This window comes from Macaca nemestrina, chromosome 11, assembly GCF_043159975.1.
Source record: "Macaca nemestrina isolate mMacNem1 chromosome 11, mMacNem.hap1, whole genome shotgun sequence".
Taxonomy (NCBI): Eukaryota; Metazoa; Chordata; class Mammalia; order Primates; family Cercopithecidae; genus Macaca; species Macaca nemestrina.
Genome location: NC_092135.1, coordinates 127,936,402 through 127,952,752, shown reverse-complemented (window position 1 = coordinate 127,952,752; position 16,351 = coordinate 127,936,402). Strand labels below are relative to the sequence as shown.

The 16,351-nt window shown below is 37.1% G+C and overlaps 1 protein-coding gene across 29 annotated transcripts in view; it reads left to right on the top strand.

The window, feature by feature from the left end:
- Positions 1–16,351, top strand: part of LOC105473959 (thyroid hormone receptor interactor 12) — a 153,631-nt gene that overhangs the window by 68,652 nt on the left and 68,628 nt on the right. For all 29 annotated transcript variants that reach the window (XM_071073497.1, XM_071073500.1, XM_011728219.3 and 26 more), the window contains one exon: positions 15,391–15,496. In XM_071073497.1, the coding sequence (XP_070929598.1) occupies positions 15,391–15,496 (106 nt within the window). The remainder of the gene's footprint in view (positions 1–15,390; positions 15,497–16,351) is intronic.

Below are 16,351 nucleotides of genomic sequence, written 5' to 3'. Positions count from 1 at the left end.
GCATTTTCTTTTTCTTTTCTTAACCCATGTTTCTGTGTTTTACTGTTGTAACATAATTGGGCCATTTGGAGATAACTAAGACTCTAGAGGAAGTGAAATTTTATTTGGTCGTTCATTGGTAGTATTGATTAAATTTAGAGGTGAATACTATGTGAACCCAAGGATTCATACCATATCATTCGCTATGTATTTGCTGGTTTTCAAATAAATGAAAACATTTCAAAACAAAGTAGCATATATTTACTGTGCTTTTAAGTGCCTGACAGTTGTTCTGAATACCTTACGTGAGTCATCTTATTTGTTCCTCATCGGTCTTGTGTAGCAAGTTGTTGTTTTTTGTTTTTGTTTGTTTGTTTGTTTTAAGATGGAGTCTTCCTGTGTTGCCCAGGCTGGAATGCAGTGGCACAATCTCAGCTTACTGCAATTTCTGCTTGCTGGGTTCAAGTGATTCTCCTATCTCAGGCTCCCAAGTAACTGGGATTATAGGCATGTGCCACCACGCCCGGCTAACTTTTTGTGTTTTTAGTATGGAGATGGGGTTTCACCATGTTGACCAGGCTGGTCTTGAATACCTGACCTCAAGTGATCCACCCCCCGCGGCTTCCCAGAATGCTGGGATTACAGGCATGAGCCACTGCCCCCAGCCTTTGTGTGGCAGGTATTTTTATTCCCAGCTTACAGGTGAGGAAACTCTGGATCATTAGTCAAGTTACCTGTCTAGGGTCACAGAACTAAGAAATGATAAAGCCGAGTTGAAACCCAGGCCATTTGATCCCAAAAATTGGCCTTGAGAAGAGAATGCATAGGGGCGAACAGATTAGGCAAGCTCAGTCTGGGAAGGTTTCTTGAAGTCAAAACAAGGCATTGTGCATTTTAGGCATGATTAAATGTGTCACTTCAGGAAAGAGTTTACAGTAGAATTAATTGGCAGGTAACGTTTCTTAAGGATATAGGGGCAAAATGTGGTATTTTATGATTGTCTCTGGGTTTCAAGTAATGGTATTTTGAGGAGTAGAGCCAAAAATGTCGGATTCAAATCTTAGTTCTGCCATTTTTTCAGCTGGTAACTGTGGGAAAGTTTGTAACTTTTTCTTTGTAAAATGGGCATAATAGCTATTTGAGGAATAAATGAAAACATTAGAAGACTTAGCATAGTGCTTAGTGCACAGGATGCATCACAAAATTTAGGGTGTACAACTGAAAGTGAATATCTTAAGGCAGAAAACATATTCAAAGCATTTTGAGAATGGGGGATCAGTAAGTCCTGGCCATTGGTCAATTTTAAGGTAGCTGTTACATTTGGAACACCAGACTTAGAGTTTTTTTATCTCCTGAAAATCAAATACCACATGTTGTCATTTGTAAGTTGGAACTAAATAATGTGTTCACGTGGCCATAGACTGGGAAGGAGACGAAGGATGAGAAATTACCTCATGGCTGTAATATACATTATTTGGATGATGGTTAATACCAAAAGCCCAGACTTTGCCAGTAAGCAATATATCCATATAACGAAACTGCACTTGTACCCCTTAAATTTATAAAAGAAAGTCAAAACTAGGAATATATATACAAATAAAATTGCATAATTTTATATATAAAGAAAAATGTAACCTGTATAAATGGATACATCAACATAAATGAAAACAAAAATGTCAATATTAATGCATGTACATTGCTTTAAAAAATATCTCCTCATTGTGAGGTTGGGCAAATCATTCAGCTGTAGTTATGATGCCAACCTTATTCCTAATCTTATTTGCAAAATAATAAGATTCCTCCTTGCGAAGCATAAATGAAAGATTATATGTGAAAACAACTTTGAAAATCTAAAGTGCCATAGAATGCAGCAACATGTTGTAATGTACCATGTAATGTTGAAGTACGAGTTATGGTCATGTATGTACGTATTTATTTCATTTTTTTGAGTCGGAGTCTCATTCTTGTCGCCCAAGTCTGGAGTGCAGTGGTGTGATCTAGTCTCACTGCAACCTCCCCCTCCTGGGTTCAAGTGATTCTCGTGTCTCAGCCTTCCAAGTAACTGGGATTCACAGGTGCCTGCCACCACACCTGGCTAATTTTTGTATTTATAGTAGAGACGGGGTTTTGCCATATTGGCCAGGCTGGTCTTGACCTCCTGACCTCAGGTGATCTGGCCGCCTCGCCTGGCCAGGTCACGTATTTAAAGGGCTTTTGTATGTATCAGGGTTTTTTGTTTTAACATTAATCCAGAGGCCAGAATTAGATTCAGTGGGTAGATGGAAGTTGAGAGATGGGCTTCTGATTAATACAAATCTTAGTAGAATAAAAATCTAAAAATTATATTAAAAATAGAGTAGACCATTGTGAGAAATTTCATATTGGGTAGGTTATTTTATTTTATTTTGGATATCCTTTGTTTTCTTCCAGTTTTTAAGAATTGAACCTATTAGTTTGAATGTGATGTGTTTCCTCAGGTAAAGAGTTATTCTAAGACATAATTGGTCAGTAGGAGAGCTTCATAGTAAAGGAAATGGTTTAAAAATTGTAGGAACAACAGTATTTTTAAGATACTTTGTGGAAGAACCGTTCCCCATGTTCAAGTATTATTCAAGGAGATTCTAGATAAGCAGAAATATATTGTAAGCTGTGGGAAGACTTGCAGTAACTTCTTAACCCAATAATTTGCAAATTAATTTGACCAACTATTATTTGGGAACCAGCAGTGGTTCATGGAATACACTCAGGAAATGATATAATACATTTAGTGGGGAAGCTTAAACAGGAAGACCTTGTTATTGTGCTGCTTAGTCAATTGTTGGTAGGCCAATGAACAAGTTCCCGGCGAGGGCACTAGAGCTGGCAGAAGATCTAGTGAAACCACTACTTTAGTGACAGACTTCCTGAAGCGTTGCTGCTTGCCGGCTGTATCTCATCAAAACAGCTCTGAGACAAAGGTCATTCTGTGTTACTTGGTAAAAGTCTCCAGAGTACCCCAGAAAGAAGAATGTTATGTAACAATTTTTAATGATTTTTAAAAAAATTTTGCAATAATTTCAAAGTGAGTAGATGATGATGGTATAGAATTACAGGAAACAATTGGTGATCAAAATCTGAGTAATTATGGAACCTGTTTATAGAACAACTTCTATTTCCAGACTGATGTTTCTATTGAAGATCTACTTTACTCTCTGTTATTTAAAGTGGGCGTCATGTGCACATTATTAATAACATAGCAGGAGTTAACAGCTTACTTTTGTCTTGAGTTTCATATTCTCCTGATGACTTGCATATAGCTTGTGGTTTTTATCAGACGTAGAGAAGAACCAGGCAAAAGCCAAATTCTAGAAAGGAGATTCTGATTAGATGAGGAAGACATAGTGCTTTGCGCATGGAGGGAGGAAATAAGAATGAGTTGAGCAGGAGAGACGAATTTAAGTTAGATACGTGAAGAGTTGGGCAGGGAGCTTAAAAGGAAAAGAGTTTTGAGTGTCAGTTTTCCATCTTACAAGGCAGCTATTAAAGTAATTTAGCAACTTAAAAGTTACAAGTTCCAATATGTGACTGCTTTGAAAAATTACTAACAAATAATCCTAGTGTGTTTGAGGCTTTAAAAAAACTTTAAAAAGAGGTTGCCAGATTTAAAAAAGAGATCATTTAATGGTAAATACAGCACTGACTTCTTTGTTAAGAAGGCTTTGCTTCATATTATGTTGTTTGAAAATTATAAATGATCATGTTATATATTTTTGTATACAAGGTCAAAATAAGAATTAAATTAGCCAAATTATGTTTTACTCAGCTTACATTAGTAATTGCCCTTTATGTTCTTACCTGTATTCTGGAATGGTTTTGACACTCTGATTCTGATATGTTAGTTAAAAATAATCCAGAAAGTACCAAAATATACAAAGAAGAAAAATATAAAATCATTTTTAATTTCATTCACCAAGGGCTACCTTTTTTTTTTTTTTTGGTGTGTATCATGCCAAAATTTTTCACTTTATATTGATCACCACTTATTTGCAGTGTAAAGTGAAAGAGTTATATAAGATATTTTTTTTTCTTCTTCAAGAAGATAATCGTAGCTTACTGCAGCCTTGATCTCGAAAGATTCAAGCAGTCTTCCCACCTCAGCACCCCGGGTAGCTGGGACCACAGGCACATGCCACCATACCTGGCTAATTTTTTAAAAAAGATTTTTTCTTGTAGAGATGAAGTCTCACTATGTTGCTTAGGCTCGTCTCAAACTCCTGGACTCAAGCAATCCTCCTATCTAGGCCTCCCAGAGTGCTTGGATTATAGGCATGAGCCACTATGCCTGGCCAGATCTATTATTTATTTTTTTTAAAGCAGTTTTTCTGCCACTGTGCACTTTTCTATAGCTGATTATTTTGATGTTTTAATGTCTAGATTATGTGCTTTTATGTGTCTCTTTGTTGATTCTTCTCCCCCACCCCCAACTCTTTGATCCCTGTTGTGTTCCCCTTGTGGAAAATGAAGATTTTGCATTCTAACCTTACCCCACCCCGTTCACCTACTGAACACATACTGTTATGTACTTACCGTCTTCCCATTATGATCAGCACGCAGGGTTTATTGTATCATCCTAAATATCACTTACACTGAGCCATGTAGGAACATTTCCTTTCTCACACATTTTTGCTTTTCTTGAATTTTAAATTCCTTTTTGTGTTTTCCGTACTTTCCCATGAACTTACTCAAACTCCACCCTCCTAATTGTCATCATCTTTTCTCAAGCTGTCTACATGCATTTGCTTCATCTTCCTGAAGAAGTGAGGCCTCTGGATGGTTGTTCATTGCGCCTGGTTATACTGCTTTAGCCTTGGAATTTGCTTCAGTCTTTTTAGTTTCCCTTTTCTAGATTTCATGTCATCTTTCTTGGTTTCTTATTTTGGTGGAATATTTCTTCTTGAATCTAAGGAAAGGTATTTATGAGATATTAATAATTTAAAATTAATTTTTTCAAAATTTAGATGTCTGAAAACGTATCATACCACCTTGATACTTACTTGACAGATTGGCGAATATAGAGTTCTGGGTTGGGAATTACTTTCCTTCAGAATTTTGAAGAATTACATAGTGTCTTCCATCTTTCAGTATTGGCACTGTTCCTATTTCTGATTTATTCCTTGATAGAGTGACCAGCTGGTTTTTCTTTCTCTGGATCTGGGGCATTCTGAAGACTCAGGACTTACAGCTCTAAAACCAGGATAGTCCTAGGCAAACTGGGACTGTTGGTTACCCTGTACTTGTTTCTTTTCTCTTTCTTGATTTTCTATTGAGTGCTTGTCCTCTTAAATGGTCTTGATCTTACTGTTTGACATTGCTTTCCTTTTTTGTTCTGTTTCTGGTAGATTTCTACTTCATCTTCCAACTTTTCTCTTGAATTGCTTTTTTTCTCCATGTTTGCCATCTTTTATTTCCAAGAGGTGATTTTGTTTTCATTTCCCTGTGTATAGAATCATGTGTTTGGTTTATGATTGCATTTCTTTTTTGATGACATTAATGGTGAGTTTTCTTTGCCTGTGTGATCTCAGGTATTTTTTTTGTGTGGGGGGGGCCTGAATTTTGGATTGGTTTTTGTCTTTCATGCTAGGAACTTTCCTCATATTCTGGTAATTCTGGTAATTCCTGGTTGTCTCCTCATACTCAAGTATAATTCGAGACCAAAAGTCTCTTTTGTAAGCTCTGAGTACATAAGTGAGGTTTGACCAAGATTCATTGTTTAGTGATTGGTTGGGTCATTTTGTTGTAAACTTCCTCTTATCATTATTTTTAGATCTTTTTTCCTTTAGCTGGTAAAATTCCACAGAGAAGATTGTTTCAAACTCCTACCTTAAGGTGAAACCTTAAGTTCCTGAGTTCTGGGGGCCAAGTGGGAGAAGAGGCCTCAGACAGAGGCAGGATAATGTATATTGTCAGACAGTATGTCTGTACTCGATTCCCTTCTCTCCCTCTTATTTTTGGTATAGTGTACCTATTTGTACTGTGTACTTTAGTCAAGGATTTCTATATTCTATTGGGGAACCCGCCCCCAATAGTTAACGTGGGTTCTTTTCTGTTTCCCTCAGCGTCTCGGCTGGTTTGAGAAATAAAGGGAAAGAGTACAAAAGAGAGAAATTTTAAAGCTGGGCGTCCAGGGGAGACATCACATGTCGGCAAGTTCCGTGATACTCCCCGAGAAATAAAACCACCAAGTTTTTATTAGCGATTTTCAAAAGGGGACAGAGTGTATGAATAGGGTGTGGGTCACAGAGATCACATGCTTCACAAGGTAATAAAATATCACAAAGCAAGTGGAGGCAGGGCAAGATCACAGGACCACAGGATGGGGCAAAATTAAAATTGCTGTTGAAGTTTCGGACACGCGTTGTCATTGATAACGTCTTATCAGGAGACATGGTTTGAAAGCAGCCAACCTGTCTGACCAAAATTTATTAGGCCGGAATTTCCTCGTCCTAATAAGCCTGGGAGCACAACAGGAGACCAGGGCTTATTTCATCCTTTCGGCTTCCACCGCGACCTCCAAAGGGGCCGTTGATAGACCTACCCTCAGGGCGCATTCTCTTTCTCAGGGATGTTCCTTGCTGAGAAAAAGAATTCAGCAATATTTCTCCTATTTCCTTTTGAAAGAAGAGAAATATGGCTCTGTTCCATCCGGCTCACCGGCAGTCAGAGTTTAAAGTCTTATCTCCCTTGTTCCCTGAACACAGCTGTTATCCTGTTCTTTTTTCAAGGTGCCCAGATTTCATATTGTTCAAACACACATGCTCTACAAACAATTTGTGCAGTTAACGCAATCACCACAGGGTCCTGAGGCGACAAACATCCTCCTCAGCTTTTGAAATGATGGGATTAAGAGATTAAAGTAAAGACAGGCATAGGAAATCACAAAGGTATTGATTGGGGAAGTGATAAGTGTCCATGAAATCTTCACAATTTATGTTCTTCTGGCATGGCTTCAGCCGGTCCCTCCGTTCGGGGTCCCTGACTTCCCGCAACACTTCCTAAAGAATAAAGGTCTTGTTTTTTGCTGGAACCAGGAGAGGAATGGTTACCCAGCTGTACCAGTGTGGGAGGGGATCTGGGGATCTGATGCCTTGTAAGCAACCTATCAGCCAGTCTTCAGTTTTAATCCCAATGCTGCCCTAGAGGTATCTGGCATCATCAGATCCTGAGCCTTTTTGGGCTTCTCTGGTGTCAGTTTAATTGGTAGTTAATCTCAGCTTTCTTCTTTCGGTTTTCTGGACTTCCCAGTGCATTTATCCTGGCATTTCTGGTTTTCATCTCCTAAAATTGTATTGTAATGATAGTGTCCTCCATTCTTCTCATCCTTGTAGATTTATGTCTCAGATTGTTTTAATGCTGTATTAGTGGCATTTCATGTGGAGACAGAAGTGAGTATTAGTGGCATTTCATGTGGAGACAGAAGTGAGTGCATGTGTGTTAAATCTTCTGTCTTTACCCAGAAGGGAGACACTTCGCTAGGCATATGCAAAAGTATGATCTCGTGGTACGTGACAGTAGGCATTACTTTTTAAGTGCCTGTTATGTGCCAGGCTCTCTAAAATATACATTTGATGTACATTAAATTTCATCTTCGGAATGACAGAACAAGGTAATAGTTGTGGAGAAACAAAAATGCATTATTTGTCTAAACACTTTGTAGTAGACTGGTTTCCTTTCAAATAACTATAAATTACATCATTTGTGATGGCTAGATATGGATGTACCCTAATTAAGTATAGCTTTGTAATTTACACAACTATTTCCTTGTTAAGTCACTGGTTATATTCTTTTTAGATATTGACATATATTTTGAAATTGCACTCAGAAATATATGAATTTAATTCCCACCAGCCGTGTAAAAGTGCCAAAGTGTTCACATCCTCATTAAATAATAACTGTTTTCTTGCAATTTTAATTACCATACTGTTTTATTTAACTATTCCCTATTATTGGGCATCTAGCTCCTTTCTAGTTTCTCCTTATTATAAGTAATGCTTAGATGAATACCTTTGGACAGTTCCAATATTTGTAATTCATATTGACAAATCAGTGCATGAAATGGCTGTGCATTGACTAGGAAATAAAAATTTGCTTTAAAAATTGCATTTGGGATTTATCTCATCTGCAAAATCTGTCTTATTATTACTGAGTTATTTTAAAATAAAAGTCTGTGATTCCTTTTTATAACCTCATAGATTACTTTTCATTTTTTGAATTTATTTTTACCAAAGTAACTGTTAATATAGTTACATGGGCATATCTTGGAGATGTTATGCACTCTGTTCCCAGCCACCACAATAAAATTAAAATCACAGTAAAGTGAGTTCCATGAATTTTTTTGTTTCCCAATGCACATAAAAGTTGTACTTACACTATACTGTAATCTAGTAAGCATGCAATAGCATTGTGTCAAAAAAAAAATGTACATGGCTTAGTTAAAAATGCTTTATTGCTAAAAATTGCTAATGATCATCTGAGTCTTAGCGAGTCATAATCTTTTTGCTGGTGGATGGTCTTGTCTCAGTGTTGATAGATGCTGACTGACCAGGGTGGTGGTTGCTGAAAGTTGGTATGATTGTGGCAGTTTCAAAACAATGAAGTTTGTATCGTTAAGATTGACTTCTGCTTCCACGAAAGATTTCAATAGAGCATGGGATGCTGTTTGATAGCAGTTTATCTATAGTAGAACTTCTTTGAGAATTGGAGTCAATTTTTTTCCAACCCTGCTGCTGCTGTTGCTTTATCACTAAGTTTATGTATATTTTAAATCCTTTCTAGTCATTTCAGTGATGTCCACAGCATCTTTCCATGAGTAAATTCCGTCTCAAGACAATAACCACCTTTTTTAGAAAAAAAAGAGACAGGGTCTGGATATGTCACCCAGGCTGGAACACAGTGGTGTGATCAAGCTCACTGCTCAAGTAATCCTTCTTCCTCCGCTTTCTGAGCAGCTGGGACTATAGGCTTGTGTGACCACACCCAGCTAATTTTTTTTCTTTTTTTCTTAGTTTTTTGTAGAAACTGTGCTGCCCAGGCTGGTCTGAAACTCCCGGCCTCCAGCAGTCCTCCTGCCTCTGCATTCTGAACTGCTGGGCTTACAGATGTGAGCCGCTGCACCTGGCCAGGCATTTGTGTTTTAAAGATCTATCAGTCATGCCCTGCTATGCCTGTAAATGTAAATTACTTGTAGCAATTTTTTTGATATCTACCCTTGTTTAAGATATTAATTTGTATACTATATTGTTTTAAAATATAAAGAGGTTTTATTTATTTTGTTCTGGAGAGTTTTAACTAGTTTTTGAAATCTGGGTGAATTCTTAGGTGGTTTTTTTTTTTTTTTCCCCTCAAAGTCTGGGTCAGTAACCATTTCCTTCAAATGGCCATATAGTAACTATTTTAGGCCTTGCTGACCACATACAATCTTTGCCACATATTCTTCTTCACTTATTATGACTCTGGAGTGTATAAACCATTCATAGCTTGAGAGGCTCAGTTTGCCAGTCAAATTTGTCCCACAGGCTGCTGTTTGTCAACACCTGCTCTAGACTAAAAATGCTAATAATGACTTATGGTCTGAATTTTGGGATTAGTGGTGGATATTCAACCAAAATTAAATGGAAATGCAAATCCGTTCACATGATGGGTAAAGCCAAGAGAATGCCTAGCTTCAGGCTTGGCTGGATCCGGAGGCCATATGAAGATAGCACTGACAGTCTCACATCTTATGACCTCCCTGAGACTCTCGCTTTACAATAAAAGAGGATTATATCTATTCATTTTATATATCAACATTTAAGGAAGTCGCTGATTTCCTTGGGTTACATACCTGTCCTTGAATGAATCAGTATGCTGGAGGAGAGAAAAGGGGGATGATGGTGAGGATTGGTTTGACCCTCTTGTGTAGTAGTAGGAATGTGTTGGAAAAGACATTTCCAGTGGTACCACATGGAGAAGAGGTAGGAGATAGCTCTCCAGAGAGCTTTAAAAATAAATAAGCAATGCGCTAAGAAAAAGTTTCTGTACATTAAAAATAGGTATGTGTACTTGATCTTCTAAAGTCACTTTAAAATGCATATGTAAGTTGGAAGATAACACTAATTATTTGAATGGAATAATTATTTATGGAATGAAGATCTTAAATCAACTTCCCTCACCTCTTCATCCCTGCCTGATTTTTATATAGCCTTATCAAATATATTGATATTGATGTTTGCTTTGACTTCTTATATAACAGAAGGAATCTTAAAGAAGCTGGAAAGTTTACTTATTTGATTGTTAGAATACTTCATCTTGGTGGGGGAGACTGTATTTTCATAGTGGGACTGTGTAATAGGTCTGATATGTGTATGTCAGATTACCATATGAAAGATTAACATGCCTTTAACATAGATCATGTAAGAATGGAAGATAGCATAAAAACATGACAGCGAATATTTATTATTCAGTTGTCTATTTCGAATTTTTAAGTAACGTAACATAACTCAGAGTAAAAGCCATTCCAGTATTGGTAGTGACCTACCTTTGGTGACTCCTTTTAAGTAGGCAGACATATTACTTGAGCTCATTTCTCCTGCAAAATGATGAGATTGGAGTCATTTAGTAATAGTCTAATGTAATGAGAAATACATTTTAAAATTTATAAAATTTCAAGTAGACAAGGAAAGTAAATCATGTAAGTAGGAAGTACCCCAAAGCATCTTAACTATTCTTACGTAAGAGTCCAGTAAGTAAAATATCTAAGGTCACTGTCACTCCTCAATCTGATTCTCTTACAATATTGTTTTAAAAATTCAAAGCTTGCAACTGGATACATACAGTTTTAATTATATCACATTTCAAAAGCCAAACCTTGCAAATTGCTGCTGCTTTGAAAGACTGAAACCTTGAACTTTGAATAAATCAGGTTCTTTTTAAAATTAGGAATACATGTTCTTTTTTTTAATTTTCCTCCGTCCCTTCATTTTCTTCCTTTTCTTTCACAAGGTCTTGCTTTGTCACCCAGGCTGGAGTGCAGTGGTGCGATCTGTGGCCTTGGACTCCTGGGCTTAAAGGATCCTCCCGCGTCAGCTTCCTAAGTCGCTGGAACTATAGACATGCATCACCATGCCCAGCTAATTTATTTTTATTTATTTATTTTTTGTAGAGACACAGGGTCTTACAGTGTTGTTGATACTGGTCTCAAACTCCTGGGCTCACCCATTCCTCCAGCCTCAGCCTCCCAAATTGCTGGGATTGCAGGCATGAGCCACAATATCCAGCCTGTGTTTTTTGTTTGCTGTTTTGGTTTGGATTTCTTGTGAAGACAAGATCTGCGTTGCCCAGGCTGGTCTCAATTAGGCCTCAAGTGATTCTCTGGCCTTGGCCTCCCAAAGTGCTGGGATTACAGACATGAGCCACCATGCTCAGCTTGTTTTTGTTTGTTTGTTTTATAGACACGTCTATATTGAAGAACAGAACAATTAGGATTTTTAGGCAGACAATACTGCCAGTTTCATCTTTATCCAGAAGTTTAAAGATTATAGGAACAAGGGCATATATTCGTATACCAATATAATAAGGTGAAGAATTTTGAGGAAAAGAGTACATCTACATTTATGCCTAACTTCATTACACAAAACTTGGGGATAAGAGTATATTAATCTGACCAGTGACATTCTTGTTGAGTGGCATCATAAAGGTAATGATGAATGTAGTTTTGCTGCATCACAGAGCCTGGGAAAGAGGAGAGTGTGTGAGTGTGTGTGTGTGTGTGTGTGTGTGTGTACCTGTGTATATGTGTTTTAATTGGTGTTCAGTAGGTTTACACTTAACTGTGTCCTCTCCTCTATTTAAATACTCCTTGCTTGATCAGCAGAATACAAGGAAATTTCAATTCTACAAAATACTGTATTTTTATATGGTCAGTTCTAAAGTTTTTTGTTTAGAACCAGTAAAGCAAAATTTTAACAACTTGCGAGATGCATGTTAAGATATATTCTTAATATACTCTGTTTTGCTTGCTTCAAGATGAGCTTTGGATTTGTGTAGTTGGCTAGCTTATGCACCTTTAATGTCAATAAATGTTCTTGTATCTGAAAAATAGGAATCATCTAACTTTATATCTGAAAGTGTTTTTGAAAAATAGTCTTAAGTGTAAGAATAGTATGTTCTAGCATAGTCAGTTTGCTAAATGGCCAAAAGAAGGGTAATCTATCTTTATCTTCTACAAAGTGATCTTCCTCAACTGCTTCAAACTGGAACTTTTCTTTCTCCATGAATGTCTCTGCCATTTCTGATGTTCTGAAAATGTTTCAGACTTTTGGAAGAATAATCCATAAAAGGAATTTATATAGTCCTTCCAAAGTTTGACTTGGTTTATTGAAATATGCTGAGAAGTTACCAGTTATCAGTTTTCACTGCGTAAGTTGTGTTGCCCTGTTCAAGTGTTTTGGGCAGAGATAGAGATGTGAAAGCTAGTATGGTCTATCCTGGGTTCCGATTCTGTTGCAAATAATGATAATCTCTTTTCCACTAGAAAGCATTATACATAGCAGCTCTTTTACTGTGAGATTGTCTTTCAGACCACAATGTGTTTAAGGTAATCTCTCCTACTTTATCAGGAGTGGAGTTACGACAGTCTCACAGTCGTTTTATGATCGTGGCATGATTATGACAGCCATTAAAAATGTTTTTCTATCTAGTCTGTTGTTTTGGTTCTTCCCTTCCCTACTTCTCTGCAACTTAGTATGGTCCTCTTTTTTTTTTTTTTGAGACGGAGTCTTGCTCTGCCGCCCAGGCTGGGGTGCAGTGGCCGGATCTCAGCTCACTGCAAGCTCCGCCTCCCAGGTTTACGCCATTCTCCTGCCTCAGCCTCCCGAGTAGCTGGGACTACAGGCGCCCGCCACCTCACCCGGCTAGTTTTTTGTATTTTTTAGTAGAGACGGGGTTTCACCGTGTTAGCCAGGATGGTCTCGATCTCCTGACCTCGTGATCCACCCGTCTCGGCCTCCCAAAGTGCTGGGATTACAGGCTTGAGCCACCGCGCCTGGCCGTATGGTCCTCTTAAAGCTTACCACCAAGAATGGATAAACAGATTGTGGAACATTTACCCGCAAGAATATCACTCAGCAATGAAAAGGAATGAGTTACTAATATTTGTAAGAAAATGGAGTTCATTTCCAAAGCAGTGTATTCTTCTATTTATATGAAATTCTAAAATAGGCATAATAGCAACAGAAAGCAGATCAGTGATTGACAAGGGCCTTATGAGAGAGAGAGAGAGAAAGATTGAGAGAGAGGATTACCTACAAGGATCAGGAAGGACCTTTTTAGAGTAATGGAAATGTTCTGTGTCTTAATGATGATGCTGGTTATATAGGTAAATACATTTGTCAAACTCGTTGAACCACTCACAATAAGTATGTTACTATCACATTTAAGTTATAGTTGAAGACAATGTAAAAGAAAGTTAAACAGTGAAGTCTATTTTAGGACATGAATAGTGAAAGAGTAAAATAAAGTTTGATTAAAAATAAAGGTAATTACATCACCTCAAAGCAGTGTAGTCCACAGTACATTAATTTGAATATTTTATTTTTAATGTCACAAAAGTGTGTGCTGTCTATTGCTGTATAATGGTATGTATAGAGATATTTTAGTATTACTTGAATGAAGTACTACGTAATACTAATGACAAGAATACAGGGTTTGTTAAAGTGCTTTGTCATAAGCAAAACCACTGTTTTTTGGTGTGTTTTAATATAACGTACATGTGTGGTTTTTTCTCTCTAAACTATACATTTGTAAGTCTACTTTAACTTAGTCACACAAATCCAATGGAAAAGCAAGTGTAAAATTTAATACTTTCTGAAATACTATTTTTAAATAATTTATGAATTTTTAAAATATTAAATGTGATGCTAATTAGCCGAACGTATTACCAAGCTAGCTCCCTAGATCTGTTCCCATGCCCTGTCTCTTAGGTGACCAGATTGTGTGCCCTGACAAAGACAGCATAGGATATCAAGCATATGATTATATCAAGTAATTCTGGCAATATGCTATATAGAAAACCAATCTAAAAATAAGATTGAAATTTTAGAAACTCTTAAGCCAATCATCTTTTCCCAATTAAAGTTTCATTCTTTGATTCTTTTAAGTCAGCTTCACTTGTTTAGATAATCTTTCACAAAAGTTATTTAGAAAAAGGCCCAAAAGATATAATTTAGATGTCTAAAAGGTAATGCCTGTCCAAACATAGATTTTTATCCTTAAAACTTCTGTTTCATGTTCACAGATTCATGAAGAAGTTTGAGTTTTCACTTAGCAACTCTCCTTTTAAGTCTGCTATAAAGACCATCCCAAGTTGAATGAGCTGAAGTTTTAATTTGAGTGTAAAAGATCAAGAAAATGTCTAGAATCCTTTTTACTGTTTCTCTCCCAGATCTTTTACTGCTGCTTTTTCCCAATCAAAGGAGTAAAGAATTAGTTTTTCCCCTTTAAAGCAATGAAATCAGCAAAATTAAAACTTCCTGAAAAGAAGCAAGTGACCAGGACCAATTGTACAATTAGTCTCTGAAAAAGTTAACAGCTATTTAAGATGATGCTGAGTTCTCATGGAAATATGGTAACTTTGGAGACCGTTCACTATTGGAGGTCTTTGTTTAGATTGAGCATACTGCCTTGTATGTCATTTATGGTAACATTGTGAGGGTTGGGCGAGGGTGGATGCTATCTTGGCTTTCTTATTGTTCATAAAATAGTAATAAACTTTACTTAATTGATACACTGTTTTTGAGCCTGTTGACCTGTGAAGGCATTAATTAGCTTCCAGAATACCGTGAAAAGTGTGCTTAATTGACTCTTCCCCCTAATTATACAGTCTTTTATAAATCAGACTTCCTGATAACCTTCAGTCCAAGTGCATGTACCTTTCTGATGAGTGGTATAACTCATTTAGTTCTCTCATACCTTATTGATGAGCCTTATATAAACTAACTGAAATAGGACAATATAAGAACAGTGTAATAAAGTTGATAAACTTCATAACGTTTAGTAAATTCTTGAAATAAATGGTATATACAAAAAAACTCGCCTTTGTTAGTGGAGAAGAATAACAGATGAGAAAAGAACTTTGAAAGAGGAGAGATAGGCAGGACTCTGGGGATAGCTTGGGTCAAGGTTGGGCCCAAGTGAGAAGACCGATCCTGAAGTGGAGGGCCAAGTACCATTAGCTTTTTCATTATGAATAGGCTCTGGAAATAAAGCTAGCAATACTGCTGGAGAGGTTATGAAAAGATTCTGTCAAGTTTTGAACATGATGACCTGAAGAATTTTATAATTTTTAATTAATGATAATTTCTCATTATAAAATTACACTTTTCCATTTTCCATGGATAGGTTTAAGAAAATCTACGAAGAAGCGCAGTGAATCTCCACCTGCTGAGCTCCCCAGTTTGAGGCGGAGCACACGCCAAAAGACCACGGGCTCCTGTGCTAGTACCAGGTAATTTGGGTTTTTTTCATTTATAGTGAGTTTATTTGTCTTCTGTTGCTTAGTTTCAGCTTTCATCAAAATCCTTAACTCCATAGATTGATTTTTATTTTGTTTTTGTTTTTTGACAGTCTTGCTCTTGTCACCCAGGCTGGAGTGCAATGGCACGATCTTGGCTCACTGCAACCTACACCTCCCGGGTTCAGGTGATTCTCCTGCCTCAGCCTCCCGAGTAGCTGGGATTATGGGTGTCTGCCACCCCACCCAGCTAATTTTTGTATTTTTAGTAGAGATGGGGTTTCACCATGTTGGCCAGGCTGGTCTCCCACCTCCCAGCCTCAAGTGATCCACCCGCCTTAGCCTCTCATAGTGCTGGGACTACAGGCGTGAGCCACTGTGCCCGACGATTTTTAAAAAATTATCTAATTTTTTTTTTACTTGAGTAAAGACGTATTCTAACATAACTGGCGTTATCTTTGTGAATTTCTCTGCAATATTTATTTACATGTTTTTATTAAGTTTTAATCATTCTATTTCTTGACGATACTTTTATCGTCTACTTTTCCTTTGTTGTTGTGCTATTTTCACAATGCTGTTGACAGTAGCAGGACCTTTGGCTGTTTACAAAGTTCTAGTCTGTCAAGCATCTTTATGCAGATTTGGATTGTTTTTAAAAGGTAGTTAAGTTTCCCAATAGTGTGATTAATGAATTGAAAAGGATGCCTCTTCTAATGGTTGTACTATTGCCTAATTGGTTTCTAAAAGTGTTAGAACCAGTTACTAAGTTTAATGAATGGAGGGGGAAATGTACTTAATTTTTATATTGTATCACCTTACTCTCAAGAACAAGTGTAGGTATTATGTGTT